The following is a 20,741-nucleotide window of genomic DNA, read 5'->3' as shown; positions in this document are numbered from 1 at the left end:
TATGTCAATTATGTCCATTTCATCTAATGTGTCATTTAGGGCTGCTATTTCGTTATTTATTTTCTGTTTGGATGATCTATCCATAGCTGTCAATGATGTATTTAAGTCCCCTAGTATAATTGTGTTTTGGTCAATTTCTCCCTTTAGTTCTGTTAGTAGTTGCTTGGTATATTTTGTGCTCCCTGATTGGGGCATAAATATTGATGACTGTTATGTCTTCTTGTTGTATAGTCCCTTTACCATTATGAAATGTCCATCTTTGTCTCTTGTTATCTTTTTCACCCTGAAGTCTGTTTCATCTGATATCATTATGGCTACACCTGATTTTCTCTGGGTACCATTTGCTTGGAGTGTCAATTTCCACCCTTTCACTTTGAGTCTATGCTTGTCCTTGTAGCTGAGATGTGTCTCTTGGAGACAGCATATGGTTGGGTTTAGTTTTTTGATCCAATCTGCTACTCTGTGCCTTTTTATTGGTGAGTTCAGTCCATTTACATTTAGGGTGATTATTGATATGTGAGGATTTCCTGTCATTCTATCTTTAGTTTTCTGGTAAGGCTGTGTCTCCATTGTTTCTTTGCCTTTTTGTTGTTGTCTATTATTTCTGTGTGGTGGTATTCTATGATGTTTCCCTCTGTTTCTTCTTTTATTACAGTATATATTTCAGTTCTGGATTTTTTTGAGTGGTTACCCTTAAGTTTATGTAAAAGAAAGTTTGATATTTAGAGTATTCCATTTTCTTCAGCACGCTTACTTTCTCCATTCCCATATTCCGGTTCAGGCCTTTACTCTCCACCTTTTTATGTTTTGGTTGCCACAAATTGTCCCTGTTGATGGTGGTCGAATAGCCTCCTTTAGTATTTCTTGTAGTGCAGGTCATGTATTAGAAAATTCCCTCAGCTTCTGTATGTCTGGAAAGGTCTTTATTCCTCCTTCATATCTAAAGGATATCTTTGCTGGATATATTATTCTTGGCTCATAATTTCTCTCTTTCAATAGTTTGAATATTTGGAGCCACTCCCTCCTGGCTTGTAGAGTTTCTGCTGAAAAATCTGATCATAATCTAATGGGCTTTCCTTTGTAAGTTACCATCTTCTTTTCCCTGGCTGCTTTGAGGATTCTTTCTTTGTCGTTGATTTTAGACAGCTTCAATACAATGTGCCTTGGAGAAGGCCTGTTGGGGTTGAGGTAATTAGGTGTTCCATTTGCTTCTTGGATTTGACGATCCAGTTCTGTTCACAAGTTAGGGAAGTTCTCATCAACAATTTGTTTGAATATATTCTCTGTTCCCTTCTCTCTTTCTTCTCCTTCTGGTATGCCATTGTTCTTATATTGCTCTTTCTGATGGAGTCAGAAAGTTCTCGTAGAGTTCTTTCATTTCTTTTAAGTCTCAAGTCTCTTCCTTCTTCCATCCGTGTCATTTCCAGGTTTCTATCTTCGGTGTCACTGATTCTTTCCTCCATCTGGTCAACTCTACTACGTAAGCTGGCTATTTCATTCTTAATTTCTTCTATTGAGTTCTTAATCTCCAGAAATTCTATTTGGTTCTTTTTTAAAATTTCACTCTCTTTCGTAAAATGTTCATGTTGTTCTTTGATTGTGTTTCTCAGTTCATTAAACTGCCTTTCTGTGTTTTCTTGCATCACGTTGAGTTTTTTCAGAACTGCAATCTTGAATTCTCTGTCATTTAAGTCACATATTTCCATATCTTTAAGTTCCTTTCCTGGAGACTTTCCACTTTCTTTCTGAGCTGTCTTGTTGCTTTGGTTATTCATGGCAATTACTGATTTATTATTTCTCTTCCTAGACATCTACAGGAGTGGCTTCTGCAACAGATTGATAGGAAGAGGTCTTTCTTTTGTTTTCCAGTACTTGTGGGTAGAATGTTTTATTTTCTCTCCGACTGCAGCCTGTTTTCCCTCTCACACGGTAGTGCTATGTTTTCTCTGCACTATTCCAATTTCTCACACAATGGGGGGATTCTCTGGGAGACGGGCTTCTCCTCTGTTAGTAGTTTGCCTGGATCACAGGGCACAGTGTCTGTGTGGGTATGCGGAGAGCTTTTGAAGTTCCAAAGCTCTTCCTGCACCAGATTCAGAGCCCATAGGTTTCAGCAGTTCTGTTTACTCCTGCAGGGATCTGCCCAGATAGGTGGGGCCAGGGGCAGGTGAGTTGTAAGAGGTGGCCCAGAGCAATGGCGGTGACCACCACCACAGCCGGTCCTGCTTCCACAGCTCCCTCCCCTTTGCCGGAACTAGTTGGGTTGCGAATCTGTGTCTGCAGTCCACAGTTCTCAGAACAGCAAATATTCTGTTCTTTTGATCTGACACTGCTACTTTTCTGCTTCTAGCACCGGGCACGTGGGGGTGGGGCGAGCTCTGGGATGGTAGGAAGGGGGCGGCTAGTCTCAGTGCCTAAGGCTTCCGTTCTCTGCTCGGCAGTGCGGGCTTAAACCACCGTTTTCAGCCTTCTTCCCTCAGTCTTTTCTCCAAGGTCTCTGCCGTGAGCGTTGGGTTCAGCTGAGTTATATGCTGCCCCCTCAACCCTGTGGGCCATAAGCGGAGCCCTAGCAGTCCGAGTTCGTCCCTCTCCTGCAGCTGCGGTAGTTCCGGGAAGCAGCGAGCTCGGAGCACTGAGCTAGGTCTGCGTCCTGCACCTGCGCGGCTCTGTCTCCGCACTTCTCCCTTCCCTCCTCCCCGGCTCGCGTGCTTCCCTCACCCTTAGGTGAATTCAGTAGTGGGCTTCTTCGTCTTGCCTGTCTGCTGTGTAGGGAGTCCTTTGTGGAGTTATAGTTGTTCGATTAGTTGTAAATTCCAGGGGAGCATTATAGAGGCTCACCTCATGCCGCCATTTTGACGAAATCTATGGAACATTTTATCTTTTAAAGACCAAGACACTACAATAAAGAAACATGATGAATAGTTTTCTAAAAGCTCTCCCCGTGTTTAATTTTATATTTCTACCTTAGGAAATCAATCAGCTGTGCCGGCCAAATAAACACTTAGAAATTAATACAGGGGACCAAAGGAGAACCTGTTTTCTTCTGGTTTGAATTTCCAAGTGTTCCCACTTGCCTGGATGCTCTTTGCAAAGATGAGATTGCACACAAAAACGTATGACAATGTATTAGGACAGGTCAGGCAGAGACCTACTCTATAACCCAATGGAATTGATTAAACCAGGAAGAGCTGGGCCATGGAAACAGTTGCGGAATGGACACAGAAGGGTAGACTCCTCCAAAGGTGCTCTGGGCATCTCATTCTGCAGCAGAAGATGGGCTGTGGAAGGAAAAGTTACAGAGGACAGGTGTTCTAGGAAAGCCTGCATCAGGGAGGCAGGTGGGGAGTAGTGGCATGACCTGGTATTGGGCAAGCACAGCTCCTAAGAATCTAGGAACTAGTGTGTGTTAGGAAAATCTGTTACTAAGTACAGGATAGGGCCTTAACCACCATATAGGATTCAGTAGAAAAACTCCAGTGCCAGGAGGGCAGATGGGAACAGACAGTCTCATTGTTAGATGGACTTGGGTGCTAAATAGATGACCAAAGCAGAGGCTCAGGAACAGAGATCAGCTAGCAGAAACCAGGCGCAAAGTAGAACCTGCATTTCAGGAATGCAGTGTATAAATCTCACTATCAAATATAGGCCAGAATATTCCACCGGAATTAGCAGCAGAGACTTGACCTTGAATCACAGAGCTTGGGCTATAGCTGTGTAAATCTCCTCTGCCTAAGGTCAGGGTTTTCAGAGATCAGGGAGAGCTGACCTTAAAAGTTTGGAGACAAGGGAGAAAGAATCGTAGTCTAGTGACCTTGACTTTGTGAAGAGGGATGGACAATCCAGAGCTAAGAATGACGTAGGATGAAACACCTATAATCTATTTCAGAGTCCCTCCTATTCTTCCCTGAATTGATTTCATTGTTTTAGTTGAATACACTGGAGTCATTTTAAGGTTAGACTTTTAGGGGGATGGCTCCATTGATTCAACTAACAAGGTTTTCTAAAACACAAGGGCAATGTGAAAACAGTTTCTGCTTTTATCACTGTCAAAGCCTCTCATGAAGGCCACCACCAACAACCTTCTTGCTTGGACATGAACTTCCCCCACTTCTGTGCAACACTTAAAGCGGCTGATTGAGAATCTGCTTCTTGCCTGAAATTCTCCCCTCTTATGATTTCCTTTATCATTTTCTTCCATCTTGCTGACACTCCTGCTCTATGTCCTTTCTTTGGTCCTCTTTTTGTTCCCCACTCCGCTGTTGTAGGTGATCTCAAAATTTACCCATAAGCCTTTCTTTTCCCCTGCTCTCCTCTCATTATTTGCATGTGCCCCTCTGCTTTCCCACTGCTGTAAGCCTGGCTCATTACCTGGAAAGCATTAGTGCAATAGCTACTTACCTGGCTTTTCACCCCTCTTGCCAATCTCCCCGGCTTCCAGATTGATTTTCCTAAAGCACAGGTCTTCTCAAATCACTCCCTTGCCAAACAATTTCATAGCCTTCCACAGTGAACAAAATTAAGTACCAACTTCTCACTTGGCTCTCAAGACATTTACATCACATCATGGTCTCAAGATTATGTCCCATGGAGCCTCCATATCTGGTCTACATTCCAGCCAAATTGGGCCACTTACTGTTTCTCAGGGACATCCTATACTTTCCCTCCTCTGAGACTTTATTTATGTTCTCCTTTTGCCCTATATTTGTGGTAACCATATGTCCTAGTTTGCCTGGGTCAGTCCCAGTTTATTCCTGCTGTTTTGATATCAATATTACTAAGTTCCCACTTCACACTCAGAAGTGTAGTAGTTTGGATGCTAAATTATATATACAGTCACCCTACCAATAAAGCTCTTTTTCCTGTTTGCTCTCTCAGCCTTATTCCCCACTCTGCACTCTGTTTAATTTTGCTTGTGGTAAACACAACTCTATCCTTTCAAGCCATGTGCCACATAAGAAACATCAACTTTCATGAGATTTTCTTTCTCATTCCCCACCCTATCATCACCAATTTAGTGTTTTCCCTGCCTACTTTCAACTCCTACATTGACCAACATGATATTGTAGTTATTTGTACTTATGTGTAGTTATTTGTATATTTTTTATTTTATCCTCCATAGTGCTTCACAGGTTCAAAGCCTTATTCTTTGTATGAATTAGATTGCTTTCATCTGTGAATAACAGCAACAACAACAACAAATATCTGACAACCATTTAAACAGTAAGGAAACTATATTATGTCATGTAATAGGGAGTGCCAAATTAGCATGGCTCAAAAAATGACTAATTCAGTATCTGAACAACAGATCAACAATCCAGGTTTCTCTCCTCTTTCCACTTAGCTGTAATAGGTGTCTGCTCTGCTCTTGGATGGCTCCTCTCATGATTGTGCAATGGCCACCGTTGTTCTAGAAATAACATACAAACATGATGCTTAACAGAAGATTTCCTTTGTGAATCTCTTTTTAAAAGCAAGAACCCCTATTTCAAAGCATCCCTACCTAGCAGAAGTCTCCTCATCTTTCCTTAGGTGGAATTTCATCATATACCCAGGTCTAAATTTGTCATAGACCAGGCCATCAGGGCTTGACAAATCTTCCATTCGTTGAGGCCAAGGATGGCCCTGATTCCCCTAAACATCATGGCCGTAAGAGAAGGTTGATAACTGAACAAAATGCTCTGTGAGAGAGAGAAATAGTTAACGTTGATGAGGCAAACAACAGTGTTTTACGTATAAGTTTGGGTTCAATCGGTGTTCATTAAATACGGTTTTAGTTTTATTTCATTATGTGAAGAATTTTAATTCACTTGAATATTCTAATGTCATGAATTATAAATGCTGATATTAAATAAACCTTCAAAATGATCAGCACTGCACATAACAGGTTCATTTCAATACTATTTTGCTTATATTTACATAGGAAGATTATAATTAAGATTTTGAAAGAAAATGTGATTGATACTTTAATAGGCATCTAAAATTGCTGGCCAGGAAACTGCTCAGAATTGCTCATTAAGTAGGATTGTTTCTTGTTTCTTTTTGATGGAATGTCTTTCCAAGTATTTGAGTCTTATATTTATTGGACTCCTGTATTTATTTAGTCATATATTCATAGGGCACATATGTTCATAGGATTTCAATTATCTGTTATAAATTTACATTTTGATAACTAAATTGCAGAATTCTCAAAATGTCTGCCAGTTGTGAAATATAATAAACAATAGGTCAAAAAATTGTTGTTTTTTGAAATGTGCTATAGCACCAAGGGGAATGTGGAGAGAGAGACTGCTAAATGAGGGCCCTTTTCTCTCATGCCCATGAGAGGATTCTCTTCCCACCCAGCATCTGGTCAGGCTCAATATCTCCCAAGATCCTCTGCAGGTAAGTCAGAAAGATGCAGAAGCCAGAGAATTTGGAGCAATACTTGTATTCTTTGCATAGTAGTTAGTACTGTATGCTGCACATAGGGGGCTGTTCTCCCTTCTGAAGTGTTATTACCACTCTGCAACACAGATGGGCCCAGTGGGGAGACCTTAGAGGGCCCAGCACCCCCTGGGTCAACATGAGAAGGATCCAGCACTATTAACAGGAACTAGTCTATGCAAGAAAAGGAGCAGAAAGATTCAATTTGTTTCTGAATGAAATGGAACAGAACAGAGCAATAGTGCTCTTAAGTCCTTCATTGGATATTATTGCTAGTTATGGACTTTGGTGCCACAGGGTTTGGAGCTGGCATAGTATGTCTTCAGCAACAAACACTTCTGCTAACTGCTGAGATGTAATGACTCTAAATATTTTGACAGCCCACAATAAGACTCAATAGAGAAGCAGAATCTAAGATTACGCATAGTTTGGGCATTTGAACAAGTTTTCTGAAGGCTGAGGTAATGAATTCCCTCCAAGTGGAAAAGTCAAGGATTCTTATCTGAGGACATTTTTTTTTTTACATGCATGTTCAAACACACGTAAAAGCTAACCTGAAACATATGGGGAACAGTGATGAGGAAACTCAGTAAGTTATATATGGGAGAGAGAGTAGACTTCAAACTAATACTTCTTGTTTTCCCTTGATAAGTTGAATCAATAGAAAGGCTTTCATATCAGTTCTATAGACTTCTGCTATTTAACTTCTACATATAAATATTTAATCATTATTCTTTTGGGAAATAATATGAACCTATAACTTTTTAAAAAAGTTTTATCTTTTCTTTTAAATGAACTTCCTGTTAATACTAATTGAAACTCCCACCAAAATGGCCCATCACTAATACTTCTAAATGACATTTTGGGGTGACAGGCTGATTCTAAAAATAAGATACAGAAAGCTGGAGAGACATTGTGGAAATTAAAATTTCCAGCCCCCTGCACTCTGCCCATCCATATATGCTCTGTCCTCTACTCTTTGTTTGAATAAATGTAACTGTTTATTAGAGTATCTTATCTATAAGCCTTTCTTATCTAGTTTAAATAAAAAGATAAATTGTGCTTTATGCAGACAAGCTCATTGGGGGAAATTATATTCATAAGTGGAAAGTTCAGATAAAAAAGTTTTAATTGCTAGACTTTTCTTCCTAAAATAAAGCTAAATAATAAAATATCATAATGTCAAGTTTGACATTGAATGATAAAGTCAGTTAATACATATTTTATAAAGTGCTTTGACTCTATTCCTGCAGAATCTTTCATGATGAATATAATATTAAAATTGGAATCACACTGCCAGGGTTTGAATCCTAGTTCTGTCATTAACTAGCTGTGAGACCTTGGGAAAATTACTTAACCTCTCGGTGCCTCAGTTTCCTTACCTGTAAAAAGGGATAGTAATACCTACCTCATATCATGGTTTTGAGGACCAAATTCAATTAGTATATGTAAACTGTTTAGAACAATAGCTGGTCCATGGTAATTGGTATATGTCGCTTTTTAAAATAACAACAAAGGGAATATATTTATGACTTTACATAATAAATGTGTGCATATATCATAAGCTTAAATTGAAGGCATTTGGGATAATAAGTAATCGGTTTTCAAAAGTGTATTTCCCATTACACGTATTAGAAACCCTTAAGTTGGCCTGCTTAATAAATTCACCGAGTCAGAGCTGGTAGGGTTTCACATTTAAATTATAATTATACCTTTTCCTAATGCACTGTGAGCAATAAGCTGGAAAGTTGCACTTACACCAAATATAAATGAGACCAGACTGCAAAATGAGTTTATGTTCCAAGATTCATCTCATTCATTTATTTTGGGGTTTCAGTCATGCTTTTCTTTGTAGGGACCCATCAAACATTTTTAATGGCTTGGTAAAGTATAAGAATATCCCAAGTAATCAACATTTACTCTTCTTGTGAAAGTGTTTTAAAAATAAAGTCCTTCAAATGTCTAGTCATTTTTTTTTCCCAGGAAAAATGAATGGCCTTAAAAGACATTTGTTCTGGCAGTCTGTAAAGATGAGAAAAATGAAAGCCAAGAAAACCGGAAGAAGATGGCCTCAAGGGAAAGATCTGTATGATGGATTTGAAATTGCAAGGAATACTATTTCTGCTTTCCCAGGCAGAGCTGTCACATCAAAAGCCTATTTTCATGAAAAGGAGAGTGTTACCCAGAGTATCCCTGATTTAGTCTATTGAATGCATATTCCCTTAATGCGGGTAGGGCACTTGAAGGTGACAACTAATAAATCAGGCCTGTTGTACAACAGAAAGATATTTGGTATAGAAGAAATCTCAACCGTACAGCAACATAGATTTTCTGAATGAGAAAAAATACATAGAAAAGAAAATGGTAGAATTCCTGTCTACCATGAGACAGTAATAGAGAGCTACTATGCTGGCCCAGGTCCCTAGATTATTCTCTGTGATTCAGTTGCCAGCAGACACCCCAAGGCAGTCCAGTGGCAAAAGTCTGGCTCTTCTGTACTAGAGGAAAGGAATGTTATTCTTTCTTAGCCACTGATCAGAAAGGTCAGGTGAATCCTACTGTCTCTCCCTGGCCACTTTCTGCTGTACAAATATATCTCAAAATACTACTTAAATGCCTTTTTATTTCCCACCTGTGTCACTTTTCAGAGCAATATTCTTCTCTCTGTGTGAATTAGTACTTGTTCTCTTGTTTTAAACATTCTTCTTTCCTCTTCCTAATAACCAGGGAACTGGTGAATGAGTTCGTTGTCACTTAATCAAATCTTTCTCAGCTTACTTTTTCTTTCTGAAGAGCCCTAATTCTTTTATCCAAATATCATATATAGCAATATTAGCTAATTCTTCCTAAATGTGAATTCTGTCATCTGAAAGTGAAGAAGACTTTTGCTTTTATTTTCTCTCCCTGGAGTTTCTGGTATACAAGCTTTACCAGATATTTAGGACTGTCCCTAGAATATATATTTCTAAGATCAAATAAGTTTAAGAAACCCTGGGCTGTAAAGTTAACAGTATTCTTTAACAGATTGTCATGCTTTTGGTCATGGAGGAAAGCTAACTGGGAGGAAATTACACTCTTAAATGCAGAAGAAGTTTAACTGCCAGACTTTCTTCCTAAAATAAAACATTATAATGTCAAGTTGAACTCCAGAACTGGACTGCATGGAGTTGAGTCCCGACTTAGTGATTTATTAGCTGAATGACCTTATCTAAGTTACATAATCTCTCTGTGCTTTAGTGTCCTCCTCTAGAAAATGAAGACAGTAAAATAATGTCATCACAGGGCAACTAAGTAATTAGGAATTTTGATGTGCTAATATGCATTGTGAATCTCTAGGAGAGGTTAGAGTTTGTAACTTTTAGCTGTTTCTTTTTTCTTTTTCTTTTTTTTTTTTTTAACCAGGAAACCTGCCCCCAACCCCCACCCCCACAACCAAAGAACCCAACAACACTTATCCTGCTGAACAGTTTTAGAAGCACTGACATAGGGGCATTGAATTGCTTGTGCTTCAAAGGCTCATTTCTACAAAATCCATTATCTCAAAGTCCCAAGAATATTTAAATTCTATCATGTTGCTTTTTTATTGTTGATAAAGAACACAGGAAATTAATTCAAACATGTATTTTGGAAGAGCTGGAAAATCAGCTACTAACCCATATACTTTTATTGCTTATTAAGTTTTTATTAATTATGAGTTAGGTCTTTTAAGGAATGACAGGTACATTATAACAGTTCTAGCCTATAATAGATTTATGAACATGGAGAATTTGACCTTAGATATTAAAATTAAGAAACACTACAAGTATGCAAAATGAGTTTGTATTACAGTGCTCTTGTAATTCATTTTTCTTATAGCTATGTTCACTACATTTATATGAATGATTGGGCAAAGTGTGAAGATCATATAAAGTTTAATTAGGAGCATTCCTTTTAATTAGGGAAGTTTTTAAATGGTTTTCACAAGCTTCTCATCATTAAAAAAAGAATGTCCATAGCTTGTAAATCCCGTGTTTCCCCGAAAATAAGGCCTAGCCGGACAATCAGCTCTAATGTGTCTTTTGGAGCAAAAATTAATATAAGAACTGGTCTTATATTATATTATATTATACCCGATCTTATGTTATAGTATATACTATAGTAAAATATAGTATATATCTTATAGTAAAATAAAAATGGGTCTCATTAATTTTTGCTCCAAAAGACGCATTAGAGCTGATTGTCTGGCTCGGTCTTATTTTCGGAGAAACGCAGTCTGTGCTTTTGTTAGGCAGACCATGCCTCCTTTCTCTGCATCCTCATGCTGCTCCCCTGAACCCCCACCCCAACACACACGTGCACTCCAAGATTAGTGTTAGGACTTTCACACTGTATAAGCTTATCAGGTTACTCTATTATCCTATCCCAGATTCCTTTACCATAAGCTCTGACCCATCGCAGTTCTGAGTTGGACAGAACCTTCAAGGTCATCTAATAATCGCTAAAATTTGCGTAGTGCTCACTCTGTACTGCTCCTCTTCTAAGAATTTTATAACCGTTAACTCATTTAATCCTTGTAACAGCCCGTGATGGCATTGTTTCTATTATTTTTATTTTGTAGATGAGGACACGGAGGCAAAGAGACTTACCTGAGGTCATTCAGCTAATGAGAGGTAAAGCCAGCTTCAACCACATGCCGTCAGGCCTAGAGTCCACACTCACTGCACTGCCTTGGAGAGACAAGTGTGCCTTTCCAGTGCCTAGCACACACATTCCCATTGCTACCGCTCCAGCCTGTGCTCTCTGGTCCTCAGGCCCTGTGGGGCTAACACTGACCACGCTGCTTAGATGGGCTTGAAGAAGACTGGATCCCTTTTTGCAAAAGTTTTGCAAAAGTGTTTGGTCACTCGAATACTCAGTCTTCAGTCAGCCTTACTCCTTGTCTCACCCCTTCCTTATTCATTCACTAGTATTATTTGCAAATGTGTCTGTATTGACAGGTAAGGTGTACGTGCCATTGATGGTCTCTTGCATTGCAGCCACGGTGAGAAGTGCAGTCCACTGCAGACCTTGGAACGAGTGTGACCTGCCGGCGTGCTGATTATTGAGTACCTTGTCAGGACACCATCTCTCTAAATCTCACTTAAAACATCTGGAAAGTGAGAGCGTTGGATTTCTTTATATTTTACATTTAGTTTAATTTCTCCTTCTATAATCCCACCCTTCAGTACAATGCCTAGGATAGCTCTTTGTATGAAGTATTTGTATCTAAGTATTAAGTACAACTACTTAATAATTATTTGTTCAAATAAATATCTTTTACAGTATCCCTGAAAAATTTAAAACGTAGTAATCAGAAGTTTTAGACCCCTTGAAATATCCTGTAGAGAGCTTGGGGGTTTATTAAAACACAGATGTTTGGACCCCAGGCCCAGAGTTTCTGAGTCAGTAGGTCTGGAATTAGGCCTGCAGATTTGTGTTTCCATCAAGATCCCAGGTCGTGCTGGTCTGAGGCCCACATGAGACCCATTGCCCATAGAGTGCTCTCAGAAAAGAACTATACCTTTCCTCTCATTTCCCAATTAAAAAATAATTTAATAAGCTTGTCCCACCCAGTGGTTGGGTTGATAGCTTCATGTGTTTCTTCTCCCTACGATCTGCATTTTAACAGTAGTCTCTTAGAAGCTGCAAACCTTAACTCAAAAGAACAAATCCAATTCTTGGCCTCAGGTTCTTTTACCTAAGGTGCCTTCACGAACACTGTCCTCTCCCTGGGGGGTGTTGGACCTCCTGGTGGGGGCCACACACCCACAATCTTTCCCACTGCTAGTACCATGTAAAGGTAAGAGCATGGGTTTGTGAGATGAGCTGCTTTGGGTTCAGACACTGGTTCCTCACTCTATACCCAACCCGAGGCAGTTTACTTTATCTGTGCTTTATTTTCTTCATCTGTAACTGGAATTTAATAATAATACCTACTTCACAGTGTTGTTTTGAAGATTAAATTGGTAACTATTTGCAAAGCACTTAGAAGTTGCTAAAAATTAGTAAATGCTATGTTACTTTTAAAAATCTTTTTCCCCAGCTTTATTGAGATATAATTAACATGTAGTATTATGTAAGTTTAAGGTATACAACGTGTTGATTTGATACATGTATATATTGCAAAATGATTATTATCACCATAGCTTTAGCTCATATCTCCATCACATCACATGTGTGTGGTGAGAACATTTAAGATCTACTCTTAATAATATTTCAGTTTATAATCCAGTATTATTAGCTACAATTGCCATGCTGTACATTAGATCCCCAGAATTTTTATTAATCTTATAACTGGAAATTTGTGCCCTTTCATGAATATCTCTCCATTTCCTCTCCCTACCCCCAACCCCTGGTAACCACCACTCTACTCTCAGTTTTTATGTGTTCTACTTCCTTTTTCTTTTAAATTCCACATATAAGTGATATCATCCAGTATTTGTCTTTCTCTGCTTGATTTATTTCACTTAGCATAATAAGCATAATGCCCTCAAGGTTGTTGCAAATGGCAGGCATTTCTTCTTTCTTATGGCTGAATAGTATTCCATTGCACTCGTATATGTACCACATGGTCTTTACCCGTTCATCCATGGGCGGCACTAGGGTTGTTTCTGCATCTTAGCTATTGTGAATAATGCTGCAGATATCTCTTCAATATCCTAATTTCAGTTTCTTTAAATAAACACTCCAAAGTGGGATTTCTGGATCATATGGTAGTTTTATTTTTAAATTTTAAGGAACCGCCATACTAATTTCCACAGTGGCTGCACCGATTCCCATTCTTACCAAGAGTGCACAAGTGTTCCCTTTCTACCACACACTCACCAACACTTATCTCCCGTATTTTTGATAATAGCTGTTCTAATAGGTGTCAGGTGATAGCTCACTGTGGTTTTGATTTGCGTTTCGCTGATGATTAGTGATGTTGAGCATGTCTCATGTGCCTGTTAACAGTTTGTATATCTTCTTTGGAAAACTGTCCATTCAGTTCCTTTGCCCATTTTTTTATCGGGTTGTTTGCTTTTTTGCTGTTGAGTTCTAAGATTTCTTCATATATTTTGGATATTAACTCCTTATCAGATATGTGACTTGCATAGATTTTCTTCCATTCCACAGGCTGCCTTTTCGTTTTGTTGTTTCTTTTGCTGTGAGGAAGTTTTAAGTTAGTGTTTATTATATGTTATATGTTTCCTAAATTTGCCTCTCAGGGTCTCACCTTCATGCTTTCTATCATGGCTGAATACCACCTCAACTGTCATTTATTTATTTTTCTTTGAATCAATCCACTTTATTCACAAATTATTACAAAAGAAAACATCATAACCATAAATGGAATACCAATATCACTTGGTAAATAGAAAGTAACCATAAAATAAATACAGTGAAAAACCAATGTTTTATGATTCTAGCTGGTTATTGTTTTCTGCTGAAGACTCTGAGCCTGAGACTTGCTCTCTCTTTATTAAAAGCAGGGAAATTAGCAAGTTCTAGCTGCTGTAACAAATAAACCCCCACGTTCCCCTGGGTTCATACATTAGAGTTTAACTTTCACTCCTATCGTGCAGGGCTGCTGTCTGAAGGATTTCGGCTCCTTCCAGCTTCAGGCTCAGATCGCTCTGCTTCCAGCCAGCAGATGGGGGACAAGAACATGGAGAAGACACCCCTGGTTTTTTCCCTCTGGTCTGAAACTGACACACTTTGTTCATCCTAGCATTCCTTTGGTGTAAGGTCACCTGCAAGCAGTTGTGTAGGAAATGTTGGTCCCGGCTAGGTAACCACTTCCAATGGCAACTTTGTAGTATGGAAATGACAATACAAGTTTTTATGGTTAGATTATGAAGTATATACAGCTACAGCAAAACATAAGCATAGTTTCTTAACTGCTGGGAGGGATTATGCAACAATTGTATCACTAACTGTATTACTTCTTCAGTTCAATTAATTCTCCTCTCTTCTAACCTCCATTCCATTCAGAAACTTAATAAACAATTGTGTTACTTAGCAAGGGTGCTGAAATGAATAAACGAGTATGCACAAAAGAAACATTAGTGTCTCTGTACCATGACACAAAGTTAATGAGATAATACCCAGTGTAGCTTTTTACCTCTTTGTATAGCTTAGAACTTCCCTTGATTCGCTTGAAATTGATGATGGGACATGAACTCTCTCTCTCTCTCTCTCTGTGTCTTTATAATCACCAAACTAGTACAATGTGCTTGACATGAACTTAAATATAAATCCCATACCCTTCAACATTTAAAATTTTAAGTGTGTTCCGTGACTATACTTTTACAGACTAAAATTGCTTTTCAGATATTATTTCACACATCTGAAGTATATGAGAAACAGGCTAAGTACCATTACACTGATTGCATGACCTCTACTGCTCCTTTACATCTGAAATGGTTTTCTTGTACCAACATCAAACCAAGGATGCATGGATATTTTTGAGTCACCATCAGATGAAGGGGAGAGGGATTTTTAACTGGCTTTTTATCAATGAAAACATGAATATTTGGAGTTTGATGTTTGATGAAAGTTTACAATGATTTCATCTTCCTGGAAAATTTTCCTTCATCATTTTATCATTAAGAAATATAAATAAGAGTGTGTCAGCCTCTGGGAGTTGAGGTATGACAGCAATGTTTGCTCATAACTGACATTTATACACTTATACTTGAGGATTTATGGTTTACACCTGCATTTTTGTAGGTTGTGATTTCATCAATAAGATGAGGCTTTTTATTCACTGCCAAACAGAGCAATGGATAAGACATAGGACCGTATACCACATCTGTCCTCAAAGACAGGATGGAGACATGGATGGGCCATTTAGGAAGAGGGGGGGTTGTATAGGTCCAGCTTAATAAGGAAGATAGGGCTCAAGGGGATTCATAATGACAACACTGCGTTCAACAAAGCATAATGGAATGACTCAGTGAGAACATGGGGTATAATAGGGAACATGGGACTCCAGTTTGGGGAGGTCTGTGAAGTGTAGGCTGGGTGAGGTTCAGGAACACAACTCTTGCCTCCAAGGACAAAGACCCTCAGGTTACAGTTGGGAGGGGACTGTGACTCCAGGGACAGCACAGTTGCTCAGACACAACCCTGGCTGGGAAGGTGAAGCAGTGAGGACCTTTTGGTATCAGCTCCTGAGCCCTTGATCGGCTTCTTATCACAGTCCACACAGGTTGAATCTTGGCAGAGGGAGAGTGGGAGTGGGATGAGGTTTGTGAGCCCAGAAGGAAGCTGGAAGGCAGATGTGAGAAATGAAGTGAGAGTTGACAGCTGTGTACTTACTGTGCCCGCCCACACTGTCTCTACCAATACCCACCCCCCGCCTTTTTCTTTTATGTCCTCATACCTAATGAATGGAAAGCTTTTGCTAAGGAGGAGGAGGAGTGCCTCCTATGAACAGCTGCCCTGTGAGAAGTCAGTTGGGTCTTCCCACCAGGACAGGTGTATACCTTCCCCATGTCCTCACTCTCTGTAGAAGTTGGAGCTGTGGCGGGCAGGAGGAGGGGCCACATTCCTTCTCAGTGGATCTCAGTTAACGCTTCATCACCTCAGCGCTCTCTGGAAACAGCTTTCATTTATTCAAGGAAAACTACGAAGTGACAAAGCTTTTAGCAGCCCCATCTTTGGCTTCTGTGCCATTGCACTGTCAGGTTTCCCCCTCTCCCACTCCCAGGAGAGAAAACAAACCAATTATGCTCTTTACCTGAGGATGGCTTTGGGAATCTAATGAAAATGGTAGCCAGTGGCTTCAGATTACGAACCCCTTCTTCGTAATGGTGGACAAATGACCAAACCATCAGGTCTTCAGTTCTACATAAGAACTAAGATATGCAGAGGAAACATGAGGAAATTTCAATGAAAACAAAATCTCAACGAAATAATGGCGGAGTTAGAAAGGGTGATGAGAAGCTCTTTTAGTCTTTGTGGGAAGCTGGCACGTATGTCAGAAGGATTAGGAAAGTCTTTTTCTGTACTTTGTTCTCTTAGACCTGGAGACCCCAGGAGTTGAGAAGGTCCTTATGAGGCGCTTTGTGTCCCAACACCTTCCCCTTAAAACTGTAAAAATGCTAGGAATGTGGTGGAGCTCCAGGGTGTACCCTGGGCATTGAGGAGTACGAGTGGGGAGCAGGGTCTGACCTGGAAAAGTTGGCGGCAAAGCTTACAAATTCTAGGCTGAATCTGTGGTCAAAATAGGTCTGAACTCAAATTCAGATTCTGGCTACTCTAGGGAATTGTTCTGATTTCTATGGCAGAATCAAATTTAAACAAGATGCAATTACTAAAAAATAAAACATGGAATTCAGTTACACACCAAAAAATAAGTGAGTGATTCCTTAAAGAAAAGATCCTTTGTATGTTTCATTTTTAATGAAGTCTTTTAGAAAACATTTGTATTCATAATTTATCAGCTTAATACTCCCTTGAATTGAGAGAAATCTGGGTTATATACATAGGGATAAGGTTATAATAAAAGGGTTTGGTTAAGCAAATATGGTTCCGTTTTATCTGAGATCGTTACTACTCAAAGAAGCTGCTTTTGTATTTTTTTTAAATAAAAGTATTCTTCATTTATACTGGTTACATTCTAATGTTCTTTAACCTTTTATTTCCTTGCAAGATGATAGTTGGAGAAACTGCTGTGTTTTGCCTACAATTAGCCACAAGGGATTTTGAAAACCAGGAGAAAACTATTTTAACTGGAGACTGTTGCTATATAAACCCACTGGTGCGGCGAACTGTACGATTTCTAGGTATGTGTCCATTGAATTGTTTTTGTTGTTGCTGAAACAATGTTTGTGTATAAGCTAACCTTTAAAATGGCCAGCATTTTAACCGTATGCAAATATTAGGTTATATTTACTTTGAAACATTTTAGCTTAGTTTTAAAAATAGACATTGCATTCTACGTTCTCTCTCAAATTATAAGACTCCAGTTGTCATTTCTGTATTAAGGGAAAAAGAACATAACACTTGGATGTTTAATATTCTTTAAGAAACTAAAAATTGAATAATTAAAAGAAACGATTTACTGTGTTTATGAAATTTCAGAAACAATCTTGGGGAGAAATGATAATTTAGTTAGATTGTTGAGCATCATGAAGGACAAGAAAAGTAGCTTGGTAAATAAAAGTTGTATTTGTTAAGTACCCTATGTCTCATTCCATGCACTACTTCTAAGCTGTTTTTTGTGGTTTTTTTTGTCAACAAAAATGTATTAATTTTTTAGAGGACAAGATTTAATGATACTTTAACTTTCAATCTCAAATTCTAGCACTAGTGCATATGAACATTGATAGATTAGTGAAAATCATCTTAGTTCAATAGAAACTTGACAAATAAATTTAATATAAATTACTATCTCCTGGATTTATCAAATAAAAAAGTATGTATATACCAAGTAACATTTAATATAAATTCTGATCAGTATTAAAATAAAAATTAAGGATATTGTAATCTTTCAATATATTTCTCATACTGATAGGATCAAGTTGAAGACTTTTAGGTATTATGTATAGATCATCTAATCTATATATAAACTCACATAAAGACACATCAAATGTCATTGTGCCTTTAAATCTCTCTGAAGACAAAAGGCCTTTGTATCTAAGACTGTTCTTTCTATTGTCATAAAGTTATACATTTCGAAAGCCGTCATGTATACTATTGAAGGGAAAACTTTTATGTGAAACTTTAAAAATTTTATTTTTTTTCCACTTGCATCCATACTGTGTTCTCAACACATTTGCTTTGCATGAGAGTCATTTAATAACAAAATAAGCAGTAAGGTACTCAGAACCAAAAATGATGAAATTCACACTTTCCTAAATGCTGTTAAGTAAATTATATTACTCCTACTTAAGTAAAATATTTTTTTCTGCATTTGCACACATATTTGTAAAGAATTTATGGTACAGAGTAAGTGTATTTTAAGTCTCTGCATGTTTCTTCTTATATAATTCTATAAAATATTGAGGAGTGCTTCATTTGTTTCTTGTTCCCTTGTTTATTATTATTTGGATTTTCGGATTTGTTATAATAAAATGGGAAGCTCGTAAGCAAAGCATTACTTCATAGTAGGACATCACTCTTTACAGTGACTTTTTTCCTGGACATCTAGCCAATTAGTGGATACGCTCATGGGATCTCGTTTTAATAAGTCTCTTTGTAGTCAACTACAGTATTGGCCTGGGGCCTGATGCACTGACATTTTCATTGTAAAGCGTATTTGGGAACTTTACAAGCATCAGACATTTCCATATCCTCATCAAATATTTCTCTCTATTTTAAACAGAAAAACTTATTACACCGGATAAAAAGGATGGTTTGGTTAAATAAAATGAGTACATCTTAGCGTAGATTTCAAAGAGTAGAGATGAAGACATCATTTCAGTTCCCGGGCTAGGCCATAATGTTTGGAAGGAGAGGCTGTGTACATGAACATTTTATTGGGCTCCATTGTCTTTCATTTCTTTGCCTCACCCAAATTTCTGCTTTTGATAACATTTACTTGTATGACTCAAGGAATGCTGGTTAAGAGGTAAAGAAAGGGCTTTTTATTATTTCCTTTAAAATTTTTTTTAGATACAGAGAGAACTAAGGTCCTTATGTCATTGCCATTTCATACTCATAGAGTTTTGCTTTGTGCAGTGTGCGTGAACCTTTCATGATTTTACATAATATTTTAAAAATTAAAGGATAGCCATGCATCTGATGCTGGAAAATTATTTGATCCTGCACAACTTTCCTGGTGATTTATTACACAATAGCCAATAATTATGTAAAGCCTTAGGAAACAATCCAGAAATATATGATGACTAAGAAGAAAAACATCTAATTATTATAATAGAATTATATGACAACCAACTGTTTGGGAAGCATTATTTTGGTATAGTTTTAAAATGTCCTGATAGATTTTATATCCCCAAATTATAAAAGAATGGATTTCTTTCAATTAATACCACAACCTTGAAGGTTATATATCTAAGTTTAACTGAAAAGGATGCCAAAGAATGTATTTTGTCTACCCTACCTAGGTAGAAAAATAAGTTTTGGAAACAATGACCAATGACTTTGAATTTAGAAAATGTTTTTGGTATTTGAGTAAGCTGGCAAGTTCCTTACAAAAGGGAGGAAAAAGATCTACGTACTTAATTTTATACCTTTAGGTAACCAAAGCAAGTAAGTTTTAATACTGTGAAGATACTTGAAAAATTATAATTTTGATTGCTTTATTGTTTACTAAATTGTCCAAAATTTGATAAATAAGGTGGGACTAAGTTACTAGCTGTTATGTGACTTTTAAAAAATGTGTTTCTGAAAACAATGTAGAGATTAATCTGAGAACATTCTGCTTTACTTAAGATTTTTCTTGATATTTAAAGGAAGACTGATGGCTTTGGATTTTGTTGCTAATTGGCACCTTCAGCAGTTAGTATCAGTCGGAATGGGTTTAAGAGGCATAGAAGGGAGACAACTGCTTAGCTTTATGTTAGTAAGATAAAATGTAAAAAAAATATTTTCAAAATAGGGAAAAATAAAGATTGCTAACATTAGCAGAAGGTGATAGACTGAGCCTTCACTAGGGAAACATGTCTCCATTTAAAAAATCGTATTACTCAAACAGTCTTAGAATGTATCTTCTTCTTTTATCTTGAGTCTCATAAACCTGCCATGCATAAAAATGTAGCCAGTGGTAGACAGCTCAATATGTTAAATAATTTAACACTCCCACCACTCCAGAAAGCAAAATGACTAGAAAGGAGTGAAATGGAAGGAACCATATGTATATATGTATGTATGAACTATTTTAAAGTTTCTAAAATATTTCCATGCTGGCTTATTGTAAACTGAAATACAAAAAATCCATAGAGTTAAAATGGTGTGTTTTCTTCCTCAGGAATTTACACATTTGGGCTGTTTGCTACAGATATCTTTGTAAATGCTGGACAAGTAGTTACAGGGAATCTGGCTCCACATTTCCTCGCCCTGTGTAAGCCCAACTATACAGCGCTCGGATGTCAGCAGTATACACAGTTCATCAGTGGGGAAGAGGCTTGCACGGGCAACCCGGATCTCATCATGAGAGCAAGGAAAACATTTCCATCCAAGGAAGCGGCTCTCAGTGTCTATGCAGCTATGTATCTGACAGTAAGTAAGGATTATAAACGAGTTTTAGTCTGTCTCTCTGTTACTCTCCCAATGTAGAAATTATTTCTTTCAGCCATATGGCAGTCATATTAACTGCTTTCTGTAGGCCATTTAATTTATTTTTAATAATA

The 20,741-nt window shown here is 37.9% G+C and overlaps 1 protein-coding gene across 4 annotated transcripts in view; it reads left to right on the top strand.

Annotated features, from left to right (window-relative positions):
• The window catches only part of PLPPR5 (phospholipid phosphatase related 5), a 112,268-nt gene that overhangs the window by 20,644 nt on the left and 70,883 nt on the right, over positions 1-20,741 (top strand). For all 4 annotated transcript variants that reach the window (XM_019747040.2, XM_019747039.2, XM_019747043.2 and 1 more), the window contains exons 2-3: positions 17,081-17,213; positions 20,360-20,610. In XM_019747040.2, the coding sequence (XP_019602599.1) occupies positions 17,081-17,213; positions 20,360-20,610 (384 nt within the window). The remainder of the gene's footprint in view (positions 1-17,080; positions 17,214-20,359; positions 20,611-20,741) is intronic.

This window comes from Rhinolophus sinicus, linkage group LG14 (genome assembly GCF_036562045.2).
Source record: "Rhinolophus sinicus isolate RSC01 linkage group LG14, ASM3656204v1, whole genome shotgun sequence".
NCBI lineage: Eukaryota > Metazoa > Chordata > Mammalia > Chiroptera > Rhinolophidae > Rhinolophus > Rhinolophus sinicus.
The sequence above is the reverse complement of the archived record's forward strand: the minus strand, read 5'-3'. Positions and strand labels throughout refer to the sequence as shown.